At 46.1% G+C, this 17557-nt stretch overlaps 1 protein-coding gene and 1 pseudogene across 2 annotated transcripts in view; both read left to right on the forward strand.

Annotated features, from left to right (window-relative positions):
• Positions 1 to 1440: 1440 nt before the first annotated feature.
• The window catches only part of LOC147889290 (sulfatase and phosphatidylinositolglycan class N domain-containing protein), a 148214-nt gene continuing 132097 nt past the window's right edge, over positions 1441 to 17557 (forward strand). The window contains exon 1 of one of the 2 annotated variants that reach the window (XM_087391810.1): positions 1441 to 1805. In XM_087391810.1, coding sequence (XP_087247936.1) covers positions 1637 to 1805 — 169 coding nt within the window. In that variant the 5' untranslated portion in view covers positions 1441 to 1636. The remainder of the gene's footprint in view (positions 1806 to 17557) is intronic. The other variant, XM_087391809.1, reaches the window with a different exon arrangement.
• On the forward strand, positions 15140 to 17475 carry LOC147889291 (uncharacterized; annotated as a pseudogene).

The following is a 17557-nucleotide window of genomic DNA, read 5'->3' on the forward strand; positions in this document are numbered from 1 at the left end:
ATATTGTGAAGCATACAAACCTTACCTATATAGAGCACCTCCTAGAATATTGTGAAGCATGCATACCTTATCTATATAGAGCACCTCCTAGTCTTATTTAGAGCTCAAGGTTAAAAAAAACCTTTCACCTAAGCAACCTCATTAAATAAAATTTGAAAAAATAATTACACTTGGAAATTCACAAAAGGAGAATCCAACTCTCCACTGCAAGGAGACCTTGCTAATAAGAGTGCATACTACATGTGGGCACTGCCTCCCAAAATAGTGGTAAAGTGATTGTTTATTTCAGTGCATTGGGCTACTACAAGGCAGCTTTAGTGAAGGTAAACGCTTTGTAGATGGATCCTTATAAAAAGCAACCCAACTTTTTAAAAGAAGGACATGTGGGAAATTATACAATGGGCCAAATTTTCCACTCTTATTGCTAACAAGAGTGCACAAGTGCACATGGGCATTGCCTCCTAATATAGTGGGTAAGACAATTGCTTTTGGATGTAAAAGAAAAGCAAACGATTTCTTAAAAGAACTTTAGCTATTAAAATGCAACTTTTGTAGGATGATCTCCACAAACGACAATTTGAAGCACACAACTTAGTTAATCTTTTAAAAAAATTACATGTATAGCACTCCCTCTAAGGAGGCAATGCTAATAAAAGTCTCTATAATAACTCTTCGATTTTAAGGTAGTTGATTTGAAACAATTTTAGAGGCCTTTCCCATAGAGTGCTATCCATGCAAATATGCTTGCATAGTTGGCTAAGCATGACCTTGGGTTCCGGCTGTAGTGCTTGGCCATTTAATCTGGCATGTTTTGTAAAAAATATGAGTGCTTTCCCATTCATTCTGCTTGCAACAAAGAGCTGTGATTAGTCCATTGTAGCCAAGCCCTTGAATGCCCGGGTAGAATGGCCATTTTCCCATCTCTGACGAGGTCTAGGATTGCAAAAAAATAGCAGTAGGAATTACGAGGCGATTCACGAGAACAACGCAAACCATGGCAAATCATGGCATATGTGCAGCGTTGGTCAACGCGGGAGCTTGTTTCCACGTTAGGTGAAATTTGAATGAGAGCATGTGGGTGCTCATTTTGCCGCGTATTTGGTTCACGTGTTGTGAAAAGGTAGCCAGTGGTGGTATGGCCTCTCGATGGTCGTTTGGATCCTGAGCTCCATGTAGATTGGTTTGGCCACGGGGGTGGTGCATGGCTGATAGCCAATCAAAGCAATTTACAGGCCTGTCTCTTGCGCTGCGCTGTTTTCACAGAAATGAAGGTCGTATTGCTCCACAATCGAGACGCCCGTGTGGACCGAACTGCCCCGCCCACTGTTGTGCTTTGGCCACGTGGCAAGTGCCTCTAGTGGAAATAGGACCTTTAAGGAAAGGCATTGCTCTTGTTTGTATGTGGGTGTCCGAGGAATAAAACGTGGGGGCCATGTGAGCTAGAATTAGTCCCATCTTGGGGGAGAGAGCTTGTAGACCAAAAAATTGAAAGAGTATAGGGAAGAGAGTAGATCTGCTCAGAAGGCAGCATCTCTACAAATACATTGCCCAAAAGCCTTCAATAGCTATTAGCGTCTCCAGTCTTCGCGGAGAAGAAGAGAAGCTCGCCCTTGCCTGCTAGCTCGATTCTGGTCTCATGGAGACCAAGTGGAAAGAGGCAGGCCTCGTTGTTCTCGGCGTCATCCTCCACGCTTTGTACATGCTCAGCATCTTCGATATCTACTTCAAGACTCCTATCGTCCATGGCATGGAACCTGTGCCTCCCCGGATCAATGCCCCTGCCAAGCGCCTTGTCCTTTTTATAGGTTTGTTCTACTCTAAGCTCTCAGTGGGCGCGTCTCGTTTCGAATGATGGGGTTGCAGGCTTTGTGTTTTGTGATTGAGCTTACACCAATGCAATCGTAATACCACTCACGTACAGCTCAGTTTGGCTAAGAGATCGCTTGCATCTAGGGAAGACGTCAAGAAACGACTTACTTTGACGCGTTTTTCATCCGTGATTTCTAAGCGTAGCCCGTGCCCATGTGCGCGTGTGTGTTTTTCCTATCAAAGGGTCCCCGTTAAGCTTGAATTCAAAAGACTTTCAAATAATTATTCGTTAGGATGTACCTCAGTCTACTGGAGATCTTTCGAGGAGCTGACGATGCGTGTCTCTTACCAAGTTCTTTCAATAAATGCCCATACAGAACTGTTATATTGATATCATTGTGAAGGATGCACAATAAATGAAAGCTTAATGGATTGGAGAGCACTAAAGGTGTAGAATCGTGTCAACTTTTACTTTGTACGATTGGATATATTCTAGTCTTACGAAGGTATATTTTTCTATCACCTTTGCGGACATGCAAATTCTTTGAATTTTCTTCCAAGTGGTGATCAGCTGTTCAACTATATTGAAATATCTTCCACGGGTGCAGAAGCCCCAACAGCTAAGAATTCTCAAACTTTAGAACAACAAAAAATTGATTTTGTACAATTGGATATATTCTAGTCCTACATAGGTAGGGGGGGGGGGTAGTTTTCAATACGTTTTGGCCAAGTACGGCTCTTTCGTTATGGCTTTGCCATTCATATGGAAACTCCTTCCAAAATTTTTGACCAGTACAGATGTGAAAATTCCAATGCAACAAATATGTACAATCATGCCAACTTTTACTCACTTTGGTTTTCTATAAGACAGCCGGACAGTCAGTACTGTGGGCCTAGTTGGTCTATTTGTATGTGTTTATCGTTTTCATGGAAATTTTTGACTTATCTCGCAACTCTGCCCCATTCTTATCATCTTCGTTTGGGGGGCACACTATCCCAAATATGTAGAGGCATCAGAACCAGTTATTCTTGAAACTGAACTGTTGCAAAGAATGCCATAAAAGAGACTGCAACATTTTCCTTTGGCTCATCACGTCTTCTGCTGGCAATCTCTGCTCTATCGTATAGCAGCGTCATGCTATCTTTTCTTCATCCTGTCAGTGCGCAGCGGACTATTCTATTTACTAGGTTTTGTGGTGCCCAGGTCCAGCAGTTCCTTGTTTTCTTTGGCCCTCTATAATATGGAGTGTATTTTACCTTTAATGTTTACCAATTAGTAGACCAATTCCTTGTTTTTGGACATTTGGACTCTAGGGACTTGGAAAGGGCGGGGGGAACCTTGTCTGAGATGAACAGGTGTGAGGCTGGAGATTACGTGACAAAGAGTATTGCTGAGTGGTGCATTATGGTCTGTGCTCTGCCTACTTTGAATGAGGAGACACCCATTCCTTTTAGTGCAGTTGTTTGCATCTTTTCAATCGTGTCTCAAGAGGAGCTGGTGGAATCTGCATAAGAAGCCCAAATTAGAGCACCATGGTTTCAGCGTTTGGCTGACTGATGCATCCAATACCTATGTGCCCGCTCTCTCTAAAGTTAAGGGATTGTAGGGAGGGCAGTGCAGAAAGCCAAAAGGATAATTGTAATCGATCAGAGAAATTAGCGAAGGGTCCAACAAGTCTCCCGGGACCTGAACAGTGAAGGTACGGCGGAGTATACACACTTCCTTTATAGGGCCCCCAACCAGCTCTATATTTCCTTTGATCTTTGTGGCTGGAAGCCGTTGGAAATGCTGGCACATGGCAGTATGCCATCGGATGCGCTGAGTACGGGGGGTCAAACTCCCCCGCCTCCTAGCCACGCATGCCTCCTCAATCACCCAAAAGAGCCGTCTGGGATGATTGAGGAGGGTTTCACCGCTTATGATATCCAAGTACATTTGAATACCACTTTTGCTTATGGGATTTCTATCCCCCAAATGCCACGTATCATCCTTGCGTACTATGGGCCTTTAGCCCCCCTTTTATTTCAATATCCACACATTTTCTTTTAGGCACCACGAGGGGGTTTGGACCACGCTAAGGCTTCTAAGGCCCCATGGTCCAAACCACGAGTAAGCAAGTATCCAGACGCCTCAAATTTGACCCCCCTACACAAGGCCATCCCATCACACATGGAATGCAAGGGCCCTTCAAAATCTGGCCATTCACAAGCCAGCAACACATGCGGACTGCACAGGCCATCACCCTGTGTCAGCCGCCTTGAAAACCCCGCCGAATACTTTCCAAATATAGCCGCCTGTTCTGAACACACACCCGCATCTCTGTCATGCAGAGCAACAGCCGCCCACCACTTGCAGACGAAGCACAACGTGCATGTGCGAAGTTCATGTTCAGTCGCCGTGCCAGAGCATACAGTCCAAACTTCAGTCACAGGTCGAGACGCATCGAACACGTGTCGTTAATAAACAGTCCGCAGGCCCACACCTTCTCTGATACCATGTTGGAAATGCTGCCACATTGCAGTATGCCATTGGATGCCCCGAGTGCGGGGGGTCCCACTCCCCCGCCTCCTAGCCACGCATGCCGCCTCAATCACCCAAAATAGCCGGCTGGGATGATTGAGAAGGGTCTCACCACTTATGATATCCAAGTACATTTGAATACCACTTTTGCTTATGGGATTTCTATCCCCCAAATACCACGTGTCATCTGCCCGTACTGTGGGCCTTTAGCCCCCCTTTTATTTCAACATCCACACACATTTTCTTTTAGGCACCACGAGGGGGTTTGGACCACGCTAAGGCTTCTAAGGCCTATTTCCAACAGAAGCTTCACCTGTTCTATGGAAGAATACCCCGCCTACACGACTGGAATACATTGTCCCCCTGTTATTGCAGCATTCGTTATTGAAGCTGTCTTGGTGGATTCCCTCATCCTGGAGCATGAATGTAAGTGAACCTATCAATAAGGGAGATGATATGGATCCATCCGACTATATGACTGCCATGTATTTATTGTGATATCTTGATGGAATATGTCATTGATAGAGCAGAGCAGAACTTAGATGCCATAAAACAGACTGGGTTTAGGCAATACCATTCCACCATGGGTCAAGTTTGTACTTTTGACATTTCCACAAGTGAGAATCATTCAATGCTCATTATCAGAACCACCTCCTGATCATTGCGGCCACCGAGCACTTAAAATGAACAAAGATAAAACTCTTTTACTACTTTTTATGCTTCGACATGTAGTCTAGCTATAGAATAGCACATGCATAGAGGAGAATAAGCTCCACGACTCCACCGATCCAAGTGAGCCATCACCCATTTCTCCTGATTATTTCCCACTGGCATCAGTCCCTTGGATCTATCATGAGAGAGAGAGATAGAAAGAAAGAAAGAAAGAAATATTAACGTCCACAGAAGGCCTCGCGGGCCTATGGGACAAAGTGACACCAAAGAGAGAAACTCATACAAGCCACAAGGGGCTGAGGCAAAGGGTGCGCTAAGACCCTTTGCTGAGTACTGTACTGAAATAAAAAGAGCTCATTGGCTCAAACAAAAACAAGTACAAAAATAAATAAATATATCATATTATATCATGTGCTATTTGCTATCGGGAGCAGGCTGAGAAATGGAAGGCTGAGAAATGGAACTGGACTGGAAACTCAGAAATCGAAACCGGGCACTGTGGTGGCTCGTCTATGAGCGGTGAAAATGTCTCGAATTTGAGTCTGTCTGGCTCTCATACTATGGCATCAGAGGGGGGCGTGGTCTCCTCGATCTTTGAACCCGCTGAGCTATGTTCAGAGTGACCCTTCTGTTGAAGAAGTGAAAGGAAACCATGAAGCTGAACACGAAATGAGAATGCTTGCTTGCTTATGGAATGAAGAAGGGTGAGGTCCATATGTAGGCACCTCTACATGAGCCACCAAGCTCCACAATCATCTCCTCAATCAGCTCCTAGAATCTCTCAATCATCCTATGTGGCATCTACCACCACCTAACAGTGCTTATGGGCACCTAAGTGTGCCTCTAGCACACACACATAGAACCTAAGGTGTGCCTGGGGCATACACCTTGAGATATCCCATCAAACCCCCCCTCAAGGGAATGCCTCAGGCTATGTCAAGGATACATCTAGTCTCATAGTTTCTCATGCCATCTCATGGTGGTCAAGGATAAATCTATGGCTAGGATCTCATGCTAGCAAGGGTTCCCAAGGGTGTGAAGTAAACAAAAGGGATACATAAGACCTTCCAATGGTTGTCTTCCCTGCATGTACATGCACACAATGTCTGCAGGAGGTACCATGGAGCAAAACACATACACATGGCCTACATCATATGGTGACCAAAGGTGTTTACAAAGCACACAATAGTGTATTTCATTCATTTTGGAGAACTATCCAAGCAAAGTACCTTGACTCAACATAAAAGAGAGATCTGGAGCATATATGGAGATGGTTCAAAAAGCATAATCATCATAGGAGGCCTCATCTTGTGGAGGCACATCAACTGAAAGTAAATTGGTAGTTTCTCGTTTTGCTTCCTTTTTGGCCTTACAAAACTTTTCATGGTGATTGTTTTTGCCACAATATTTGCAAGGATTGATCTTGAAGTAATCTTTTGAGAGGTGATTAGTCTTCCCACAATGTTTGCAAGGTTGAAACTTGCCCATTTGAGTTTTTATGGCATAGGCTGTGTCATTGTCTCTCCGGAGTTCCTTGTGCCTTTCTTCTTCTTGAAGAGCAGTAATAAGACCTTCAAGAGTAGGATTAGGAAGATTTTTCAATGTGGTAACAACATGATCATAATCTTCAGGCATACTTTTGAGCAATACTGCCATTGCATCATTTGTAGTGATTGGAGAGTTGATAGAAGCAAGTTGATTCATGAGACTCCGCATGTGATTGACATGGGCAGCCAAAGGAGTGCCACTAGCCATCTTCAATTCAAAGAAAGCAATCTTAAGTGACAATTTTGAGATGTGAGAGCTAGCACTAAAAATAATATCAAGCTTCTACCAAGCTTTAGAAGGAGACTCTAAATCAGAAATGTGATGAATATAGTCATCTCCTAAGCCAAGAGCAATAATGCCATAGGCTTTCTCCTCTCTAGCAGGATCTCGTGCCGGGCGTGTAGGAGCTGAGGATTCTTTAGCATTAGAGGCTGTTGAGGAAGAAGTTGAAGCAGGTTTGACAAGCTCCCAGAGGTTTTCCCTCATCAATGCAAACTTAACTTTCATCTGCCATGTGTGAAAGCCTTTACCATTGAACTTATCCATATTCAAGAAGGTAGCCATGAGAGGGTCTAACCCAAAATGGGCAGTGTCTACTCTCTTACAAGGCTAGAAAGAGTTGAAAAGCTTTCAAAGTACAAGCATTTAGTGTAGCAAAGACTTGTAACCGAATTCCATACTAAAAGTCATAATGGAAATGATGCTTCAACTTGCATGCTTCATAGAGGTGGCTAAATGAAAGTATTCCAAGCAAATCCAAGTATAGCAACCTAAAGGAAAGTTGTAGCCACAATTGTACTGATGCTATTCAACACTTTAAAACATCAGAAATGCTAAAGTAGCATCTAATGTAGCACCAAACTCACAACATTGTCAAAACTGTCCAAAACAGAGGCCTGATCTTGGAGGACTTGTATCTCACTCTTCAAAGCAAAGAAAAGAGGGCTTTCTAGGTAGAAATAAAGCTGGTATACCAGAGAAGAGCCACTGAAGAAGAGAGGCGAAATGCCGCGTCACGTCGCCATAGCCAGAAGCTTGAATGTCGACTGGTTTTTCGTCTGTTTCTCCCGCCCTGGTGGATCATTTCACTTCAAATCTGGACAGGGGCTAGCTCATGCTGTTGTGCAAGCTTGGCTCAGAGGAATTTCGGAATGGCTGCTCCAGCAAGTCGAATTGCACGAAATGGCGTCAGGAAGAAGGCGACTGTTGCACGGTTTCGTGGGCACCATTGTCTAATTCCTCTGACGTGGAAGGTTGCCCATATGAAGGGTCTCTCCAGCCAGAAGGACCCTGGGAATGGTTGCTTGTAGGTAGAGAACTCAGCCCTCCAAGTGTTTGGGCAGAAAGGGGCAAAATGGAGAGGAAGGTGAAGAAGAAGAAGAAGATGACATGGCATAAATGGGCTCAAGGAGGATTATCGTGCTTTGATACCACGTTGAAGAAGTGAAAGGAAAGCAGGAAGCTGAACACGAAATGAGAATGCTTGCTTGCTTATGGAATGAAGAAGGGTGAGGTCCATATGTAGGTACCTCTACATGAGCCAGCAAGCTCCACAATCATCTCCTCAATCAGCTCCTAGAATCTCTCAATCATCCTATGTGGCATCTACCACCACCTAACAGTGCTTATGGGCACCTAACTGTGCCTCTAGCACACACACATAGAACCTAAGGTGTGCCTGGGGCATACACCTTGAGATATCCCATCACCCTCGTCTCGGGCGGTCCCCTCTGAGGAAAGCTGTGATAGGGCTAACCTCAATCGAGTGTGCTCTGGGCAGTCTCCGTGTCGTGGGTGGCCTCTGCAGTCCTGTCGGTAATCCAGGCTGCCCGCATAGCAGCTAGCTCCTCCTCCACCCCACTGTGTCCTGGAGCTGACTCGAATGCATAAAAATCTGACGTGTCGTTGTCTGTGGTTAGCCTTTGCATCCTGTGGTGTGATTGCCTCCTGCTGCTCTCTGATCTGTCGTAGCAAGGTCTCCCTATGTCGGTGCATCTCAAGCAAGTAGAGCCCAATGCAAACCTGGTCATGGAAATGGATCAAGCGTGATAGTGGGCCGAAGCCACTCCCGTCCTAATAGAGGTAGTGGTATTGTCATTGGATCTCGTAGTTAGTTGGGCAGGTGCAAAGAAAGTGTTCCTCTATCTCAACCACTCCCAGTGTGCATAGCGTGCATGTTTGCTGCTCTCTAGGTATACGTGTTGCTCTCCCTGTCTCAATCCTCAGTTGATGGGATGAGACCCGCATCTGCCCAATGGCGATCCTCAGCGCATGTGAGACTCTTCTGTCCTCGAGATATAGGGGTCTGACGATGAATCCATCCTCTGAGACATTCAGGAAATTGTCACGGTAGAATTGTGTCTTGGTGGGGAGCTCCAGATCTCCCCCCCAAGCTCGAGACGTATGGAGCTGGAGAAGATCTAACCGTATGATACGGTTAATCTCATCTCGCGGGATCGACTCAAGGGGTGCATCCAAACTATATTGAAAGGGGGGTAGCTTGTCCATCTGAATCCCGTGTCTAGCAAACCATGTGGATATACGTGCATACCATGTGTTTGCCCCACCCTCAGCTAGTTGTTTGGATGACTCCAAATCCAGTCTCGGTAGTCCCCAATGGGGTAAGTCCTAGACTCTATGGATGAAAGTCAATGTTTGAAAGATGGCATCAATCTGTAGTGGTGTCATGGCGAACTTTGCCTGTATAATCTCATGTGGGACTGAGGGCTTGCTCCGAATCATCCTAGATCTCATGGTCACCTGTAGCCGCTCAAATGTCTTCCACATTGCTATCGGTAGATCACATCCCCAGAAAGGTGCTGCATACATGGCAATCGGTCACACTAGCGTATCGAAAAGCCAACACTTCGTCTGTGGATCCTAGAAGTGAGCCTGGAAACACTGCCTCTCTAATCAGGCCAGAGCACCCCGTCCCCGTGTGAGTCGTGCCTAGGCTGCATGTGTCATAGTGAAAAGGGGTCCTGTGAAGACTGCTCCCAAATATGTGTGTGATTGCACTATCTCCACTGGCTCGGTTCGATAAGTGAAATTGAGTCGTCGGAATATTGCGTATGAGGTGTTGAAGACCATAACCTTGGTCTTCCCAAGGTTGACTGTCAGGTCTCTCTCTCTACAGAACACCTCTAGGGCCTCCAAGTGTCTCTGCAGCTCCCTGGATGAGATGAGGACTATGTCATTAGCGTATAGCAATATCTGTATCATGAGATCGGCTAGTGGTGATCCTTCGCCCCCTAGGCGGTCTATGAAAGAGGTGATCTCATCAATGTACAGCCCGAAGAGAGTCCGTGAGAGGGGACATCCGTGCTTCACTCCAATCGTACTCTCGACCCAATCTGATAGGCCTCTTGGGACATGAACTCGGCCTCTGACTGACTCATATAGGCTCATCACCCCCCATATCAGTGTCTCTGGAATCTGCAGCTCGTGTAACCTCCTGATCATGCGGGATCGTGGGACAGTGTCAAAGGCCTTCTGAAAGTCTACAAAGCATGTGTAGACTTTCTGGTGTGTAGACCTCGCCTCCTCAATGATAGCCCTCAAAGTGAAGATGTGATCTTGGGTAGAGTGCTGTCTCCGGAATCCCGCCTATCCTAGTGCTCGTTGCCCCCGAGCCTCTGTATGACTGCTGAGTTCCCTCTCTAGAACGGATCCATAGATCTTGGCCAAAGTGTGGCCAATCATAAGGGTCCGATAGTTCCCCGTCTCGATAGGGTCCCTGGCTTTGTGTATCGGTACAATAGTGGTGGTACTCCAAGGTGGAAATCCGTGACAAACAGCCCGGTTGAACATCTGTGCTAGGACCTCCTGTCCATGTGCAAAGTGCTCAGTCCGGAGGCCCTCGTGGTCTTGCGCTCTCCGATTGTGTAGATGGTGAAGTGCAGCCTGTACATTCTGTGTGGTGAACAGATGACAAGTGGTGGGCCTAGGCGTGGAGGACATATCCGGCGGTGTCTACATTTGGGCATCATAGAGGGAGCATGCATACATGTGCCACACATCTGGGTCAGAAATGGGGATAGGTGGCTTCCCCTCTGATAGAAATCCCCATCCAGTGGTTGGGTCTCCTCCTCGAAATGATCTGACAATCTCAATTCTCATCCATCTTGTGTGAGGAAAGCCCGTCTCTTACAACGTGTTAGTCGTCGATAGATCCTCTATGCTTCAGGTGGCGTCAAATGACTCAGAGTTTGCTGCTGTGTGAAGTGGGCTCTCACCTCTCTACACTCGTCGTCGAACCAAGGGTTATGTGTGAGAGAGAGAGAGAGAGAGAGAGAGAGAGAGAGAGAGACATCTCGTTCAAGGTCTCACGGACTTTGGAGAAGGACTACCTATCAATGAGTTTCTTTTGAAACTGATTCTTCGATCAATCATGCCTCTTGTATTGTGCATAAAATTGTTTTCAATTTGATGTTTGTTGTTGGATATTGATATCCTTTGACTAGCTTTTCGGCATCCCTTTTCAGGATGACAATGCAAAGCCTTATAATGTGACTTGCTTGATCTACACTTCCAAATCATTTGACTTGGCTGATTCACAATTCTTCACATCTGCTCTACCCCCTTCTTTCATGAATACATACGGTAGTCCACTACCTTCACTACTTAGCCTCGATGCCTATCTCTATCAAGATATCCATATTTTCCTACTCATCCCTTCTTTCTCATGTTGGAGAAGGCTATAGAAACTAGGTGGTACGAGGCCACTTGGCCAAACTGATGAGGTGGCTTGGGGGGGCGTAATTGCTTTAAAGATAATCCTGAGGTCCTTAGACCTCTCATGATTATGTGGTTGGGTGACTTGCCCCAAGGGCATAGGACCATATAGTCTAGGTGGAGGTGATTGGACATAGAAAGTCTAGGCACATACTTAATAGATTGGCTAGGGGCTCAAAGCTATAGCCATTTAGGGGCTCAAAGCTATACCCATTTGGTTTCATAGCATGGATTCCACCACATTCACCAAGCGACACCATCACATGATGTTCCATCACCACGATGAGGCGATACTAGCTACCACGCAAAGATACCTAATCATTGGATTGGATGATAAATACATGCATGAGACAAGGATGAGGTGATGTGGGATGGTGGCCATCATGTGTAAGTCTTAGGCACAACAGTGAGCTCACATACACACATAAATTAGTACATGCTTGATAAGAATAATTAAGAGATCAAAATAATTTATTGGGAAATGTCCTAAGGTAAATAATTGATATTCTACATTTCTTCCATGGCTGGACATCTATGATCCAATTGCAAGAGGCAACTAGCCTGAGGTACTTAGCAGGCCCTTTCTTGGGCAAGAGGACTCAAGGTACATTACTGTTCGATTAGGGTTGGTTACCTCCCCACCTGTGAGCCCCCAAGAGGAGTGCATCCGGTAGGTGGACCATAGATTGATAGGATGGGTTACATGGGAAGCACATGGGCTGCCATGTGGGCAGCAGACCAAGGAAGTACGTGGCGAAGGAGATCCACCATGGAGGGCAGATCTGGCAGAGAAGGTTCCAGAGGCTGTCCATACTTTGAGAGGACAGGACTGCACAGGGAAACCAGGTTGGCTGCGTGGACAGGTGGGATGACATCAGCCAGGGTACAGAGCAGTACGGACCTCAGTACTGACTGGTTGGGGGTTTTCCGTGGCCTAGAACAAGGCTGAACAGAGGCGGAACAGATGCAGCAAGTTTTGGAAGGCTTATGGGCAGGTTGGAGGCAAGAAAATAGGCTGGATCAGCCTGGGCCAGTGGCTGGAAGCCATGTGGCCAAGCAGGCCAGCGAAGGCCTCCAACTGGGCCCCTGTAGGGCTATTTATAGGCCTCCCCTCCAGTCTTGTGGTAGGGGGCCAGCCAGTCAGCTATTTTTGGGGGCAACCAACCCCTATAAAAAGGGCCATTTGGGGCCTCATATATCATCGCTTGGAGCAGCCCTCAAACAGGCACATAGGAGCAGCAGGCAGCTTACATTCAGGAGGCGAAGGTGTTGGAAATTAAGAGCCTCCCCGTCTGTGAGCCCCCATATGAGGAGAGCATTGGGGGGGTGAACCTTGGTTCTGAGAGATGGGCAGTATGTTGGCTGCCATGAGGGCAGAGATCAGACAAAGAAAAGTTACAAACCGGGAGACAAGATGGCTGCATCAGATGGAGCTGATGGACAGAGCAGATGGCGAGCTCGGGTGGCATGGATCTGGCCTGGAAGAGGCAGATCTGGATCAGCACAGCATGGCAAGGAATCCCGGGGTAAAGGCGCCTATGTGGCGGGGGTCTGTGGGCAGGTGTGCGGCCTGCAACTGGGCCTGCAGGTGGCGCAGCATGGCGGGGTTCTGTGGGCAGGTGCACGGCCTGCAACAGGGGCTCTGGCAGCAGCACAAAAGGGGCCAGGGAAGGCCCTTAAATCGGGCATGGAGTCAGCCAACCAGGCCGACCAGCAGGTCGGCTGGTTAGGGTTGGTCCAGCCAACCAAGTCAGCCAGAGGGGGGTCGGTTCATCCCCCTGCTGGGTCGGCCATTTTGTAGGGCCCTTTGGGGCTATAAAAGGTGGCACTTGGGCCCCCATTAATCATCACTGGTAGCAGCCTTCCAAGGAACAGCAAGGAGGAGCAGACCAGTATCTTCTGGGCCTACTTCCAAGAGGAGAAAAGTGGGGTGGAGAGCTGCAGACTAAGCTTGAAGGAGGTGCCCACCTAGGCTGAAGCAAGGTGGAGGGATCCTTTGGACAGAGTCTACATACGCTCAGTGGAGCACACGGGCTCAGAGATCTAGAGGTGCTTGGCATTTAGTAGGAGAACCTTTTGGTATTGTATCTTGTCCAGTTTGTGGACAGACGGAAATATAAAGTGTTGTGTCTCTGAGCAGAGTCTATTTGCTAGTCTGCACATACACATGAGTGTTGTGAATTACACACACTTGATGAAGCATTGATTCCATAGTGAAACACTTTCGTGTGTAATTCCTGGGCTAACTATCAGTCTTCCGCTGCGGGATACCCTCTATGTGAGAGTTCACTTTTCTTACAGAAGGAGGCATAAAGAAGCTGCAGACTAAACTTGAGGTGCTGCCCACCTAGGCAGTACACACAAGTTAAGAAGAATCCTTCGGTAGTGAAAAACTTCCACGTGTAATTCTTGGGCTCATCTATCAGTCTTCCGCTGCGCGATACCCTATGGTGGGATTTCCAATTTCTAACAATTACACTCCCTAGGATGTACAGCTTTGGTGGCTAAATGGCTCGTCAAATCCGATTCACAATACATCGCCATGGGCAAAGATAGCAAGCTGGTTTATTGACAAAGTCAAATATGCAAGATAGTGGCATCTCGAAGGGCTTGGATTGGAAGGATAAGCTGTAGCCTGTTCTCAACTTTCACCTTGAAAATTAAGAACTTGGATCTTGGGAAATTTAGTGACCTAGCTCAAAGTTGTGCCCTCAAGTTTTTTGACTTTTCTTGATCTACTGCATCGTAGTGAATTTCGTGGGAGAAATACCCTTCTTTTGTAAACTAGCCTGCTTGCCTGAGCTTACCACCCCTTTAAGAAAAGCCTTCAGTTTGTTAAAAAAACTACCCTCAGGCTCACCTAAAGAGCTTCTTCATACAACTTAATCAAATGAGGATACTCTACCAAAAATGTCGTATCCACCTACTTTGCACCAGTTGCAGAATATATAGTGATTGCTTTCACACCTATTGTAGGCATCTTTGTGGCAAAGGATTTGCATTGGAACATCAACTTATTTGATGCTCAACTTTTGGCTGTGGCTCTTTGTATGTGTAAGTACGCCTAAGAAGACCAACACGAAAAGCATTGTGGATATGCTGATGAGGTGGTAAATATAACCAAAATGATAGCTCCTTGATTCTTTTGACATTTGGAATGGGCCATAAACTCTCAATCAAAGCATTACCAAAAGAACGTTTCTTAACAATCTGAGTCTTTAACCTTACCTTGCTGCTGAACCTCAAAAGCACCCAATTCCCTCTAAAACTGAATTGTCCTCCTTTGTTATCTGTGGTGATGCTCTGGTCTTGATATGCTTGGAAAATGTGCTTACAAACCAATTCATATGCTGATTGGTGGCCCTTAATATATTGATCAGCTGTATCTTTTGTGTAAAGCAATGGAAATGAGTTGCATATGAAATGCGTTTCATACTTGTATGAAACCCGTATGAAACGTGTAAACGTTTCATACGTATGAAACCCGTTTCATACGTATGAAACCCGTTTCATACGTATGAAACCCGTTTCATACAGCCCCAATTTTCGGGTAGGGTTCAAAAGGGGGCAAAATCGCGATTTGATGCATTTCGCCGTATGCCCGGGCCCCGTGCACTCTGTACTCCTGTACGCTCCGTCCGTGCAGCCTGTACGCTCCCTCTTGCTCATTCTCGAGGTTTGTGCCCCCAATCATCCCCAATGTGCATTCAATCGTCCTTTCTACAGTCTACCCTTCTTGAATTTGGCGCTGCATCCTTTCATGCAGGCTGAAATCTGCTCTTTCTGATGTTTCTGAAATCTAATGCTCCTCTCTTGATTCATCTGCTCATCTTGCATGCATGATGTAGGCTGGAAAGCTGCAATTACTTTTGCTGTTCTACATCGCTTTTTGCAAGCAAGAAGATGCCTCGAAAAGGTAGTGCGTTGTGGAGCAATGTCACCTTCAATTCCTTTGGTGCACACTATGATAAGAGTGGCACAGGCAAGTGGACCTGCAACTTTTGTGCTGAGCCGCATCATGGGACATTTCAGAGATTGCAGGCTCACTTTTCTCGAACAAAGGGCTTTGGTATTGGCCCTTGTTCTCGTGTGCCAAAGGAGGTGTATGATGGCTTGAAGGCTTGGAAAGCTAAAATGCTAGGGATTCCAATTGATAGAGTCAATGCATGGGATGAGCTTGAATTAAATATCTCAGCTATTCTAGCATCAATGAGGGAGGAGAATGACATTTTGCAGATGTCGCAGTCTTCAGGCTCCATGCCACAGCTAAAAGAAGTGCCCTTCCCTTGTTTAAGCGAGGAGATATGAAGGCAGCCATGCAAAAGGCAGCTATGAAGGAGGCAACTAGAGAGGTAACAAAGTTGTTTGTGCAATGTGCATTGTCTTTCAATATTACTCGAACTGCTTGTTGGAAGTCTACTATGCGAGCTATCTCGCGTATTGGGTGTGAGTGGGAGGGTCCGAGCTATGAGACATTGCGTACAAAAGAGCTTCGCCATGAGAAAGAAGCATTGATGAGAGAGCTAGAGCCTCTGAAGGGAACATGGCAGAAGTATGGTTGCACCTTGCTATGTGATGGCTGGTCAGATGTGAGGAAAAGAAATGTCTACAACATTATAGTTTCCTCTTGCAAAGGAACTATGTTCCTTCGTGCTATAGATGCATCAGCTTTAGGGACAGTGGTGACAGGTGCATATGTATGGTCTCATTTGCGCACAGCTATTCTTGAGATTGGTGTAGCAAATGTGGTGCTGGTGATCACAGATAATGGCTCCAATTGTGTGTCCATGGGAAGGATGCTTGAGGATGAGTTTCCCACTATTGTTTGGACACCATGTGCTTCTCATAGTTTGGATCTTGCCATTGAGGACATGGCAAAGTTGCCTTGGGTTTCTCATATATTTTCTAAGCTTTGAGCATGGTAAATTTTGTAACCAAAAGACCCAAGGTCTTGAGCATGTTCAAGGAAAATAGTGACCTCGACCTTTTAAAGCCCTCAAAGACACGGTTTGCTTATATGTTCATAATGTTGGAGAGGGTTGTTCAAGTGCGGCATGGCTTGCTGCATACAGTTGTTTCGCGTGATTGGCAGCAATGGGGGGATAGGAATGAGCCCAAAGCAATTGGTTTCAGCCACATGGTCATGAGAGATGCATGGTGGGAGGAGGCTGCAGCTCTAGTGAAGACAATGAACCCCATGTACAGCGTTCTCCGATTGACAGATATGGAGGGGAGCACCATTGGGCTTCTCTATGAGTTCATGGACAAAGTGGGGGAAGCCCTTGATGCTTGTACTCACCTATCTGCAGACAGGTATCCCGTACTCATGAGTCATCCTTTGAAGTTTAGTATTTTTCCAATTAGCAAAGTGGCATGCTTGGAATTCCTTTTAATCTGTGTTTTCATTTTTTCTAAACATTATTAGTTTTGCCTTTGATTCATAATTTCTTATGAAGGATTGAAGACCTTAAGGAGATCTGGAACACGCGTTGGGATTGGTTTAATAGGCCAATCCATACTGTTGCTCATATCCTTCATCCTCTATGGAGGAATGAGCAGCAATATCTCGATAGAGAATTAGAGGATGGGTGGTCAGCTTATATGAGCAAGATCGTGGGAGATGATGATGATCTGCTTTTGAAGCTGGAGGATGAGCGTCTTCTTTTCCGCAACCGAAGCGGTGTTTTTGGATCATGCAATGCACAGAGAGAGGAGACTCAGTTAGCAGCAGTTTCTTGGTGGGAAAAATATGGCATTGAGGCACCCCACTTGGTAATACTTAACCCTAGAGGCAATACTTTCTTATTACTTGAAAACATGTGGGTATAGCTCAGCAATTGGAAGCTGCCACTAAACTATAAAGTCTGAGAATGTCTCTTGTTTTGTTTCAGAGACGCATAGCGATGCGAGTTCTCTCACAAGACTGTAGCTCTGGACCTTGTGAGAGAAACTGGGGTACATGGGCCTTACTTCATACCAAGAAGAGGAACAGATTGTCCACTGTGCAATTGGAGAGGTTGGTCTTTTGCCACTGCAATCTACGATTGCTCGAGCAAACGAACTACCCCATTGAGCCTCGGCAGGTGAATCCCTACAAAATCGACATCACAAAGTGCAAGGAGATGCCGGTGATTCCACCTGAGGAGGGGGATATCTACGCCATGTTGTACGAGGAGATCACGGCTTCATCTCACCACACCCGATCCTCCCAGGCAGCTGGTGCCAGTACTTTAATTGCACCTGCATCTCATGAGGATGCTTTTTATGAGTCTT

Source organism: Dipteris shenzhenensis, chromosome 20 (genome assembly GCF_047967505.1).
Source record: "Dipteris shenzhenensis isolate YYH24624 ecotype China chromosome 20, Dip_SZ_1.0, whole genome shotgun sequence".
NCBI classification, from domain to species: domain Eukaryota; kingdom Viridiplantae; phylum Streptophyta; class Polypodiopsida; order Gleicheniales; family Dipteridaceae; genus Dipteris; species Dipteris shenzhenensis.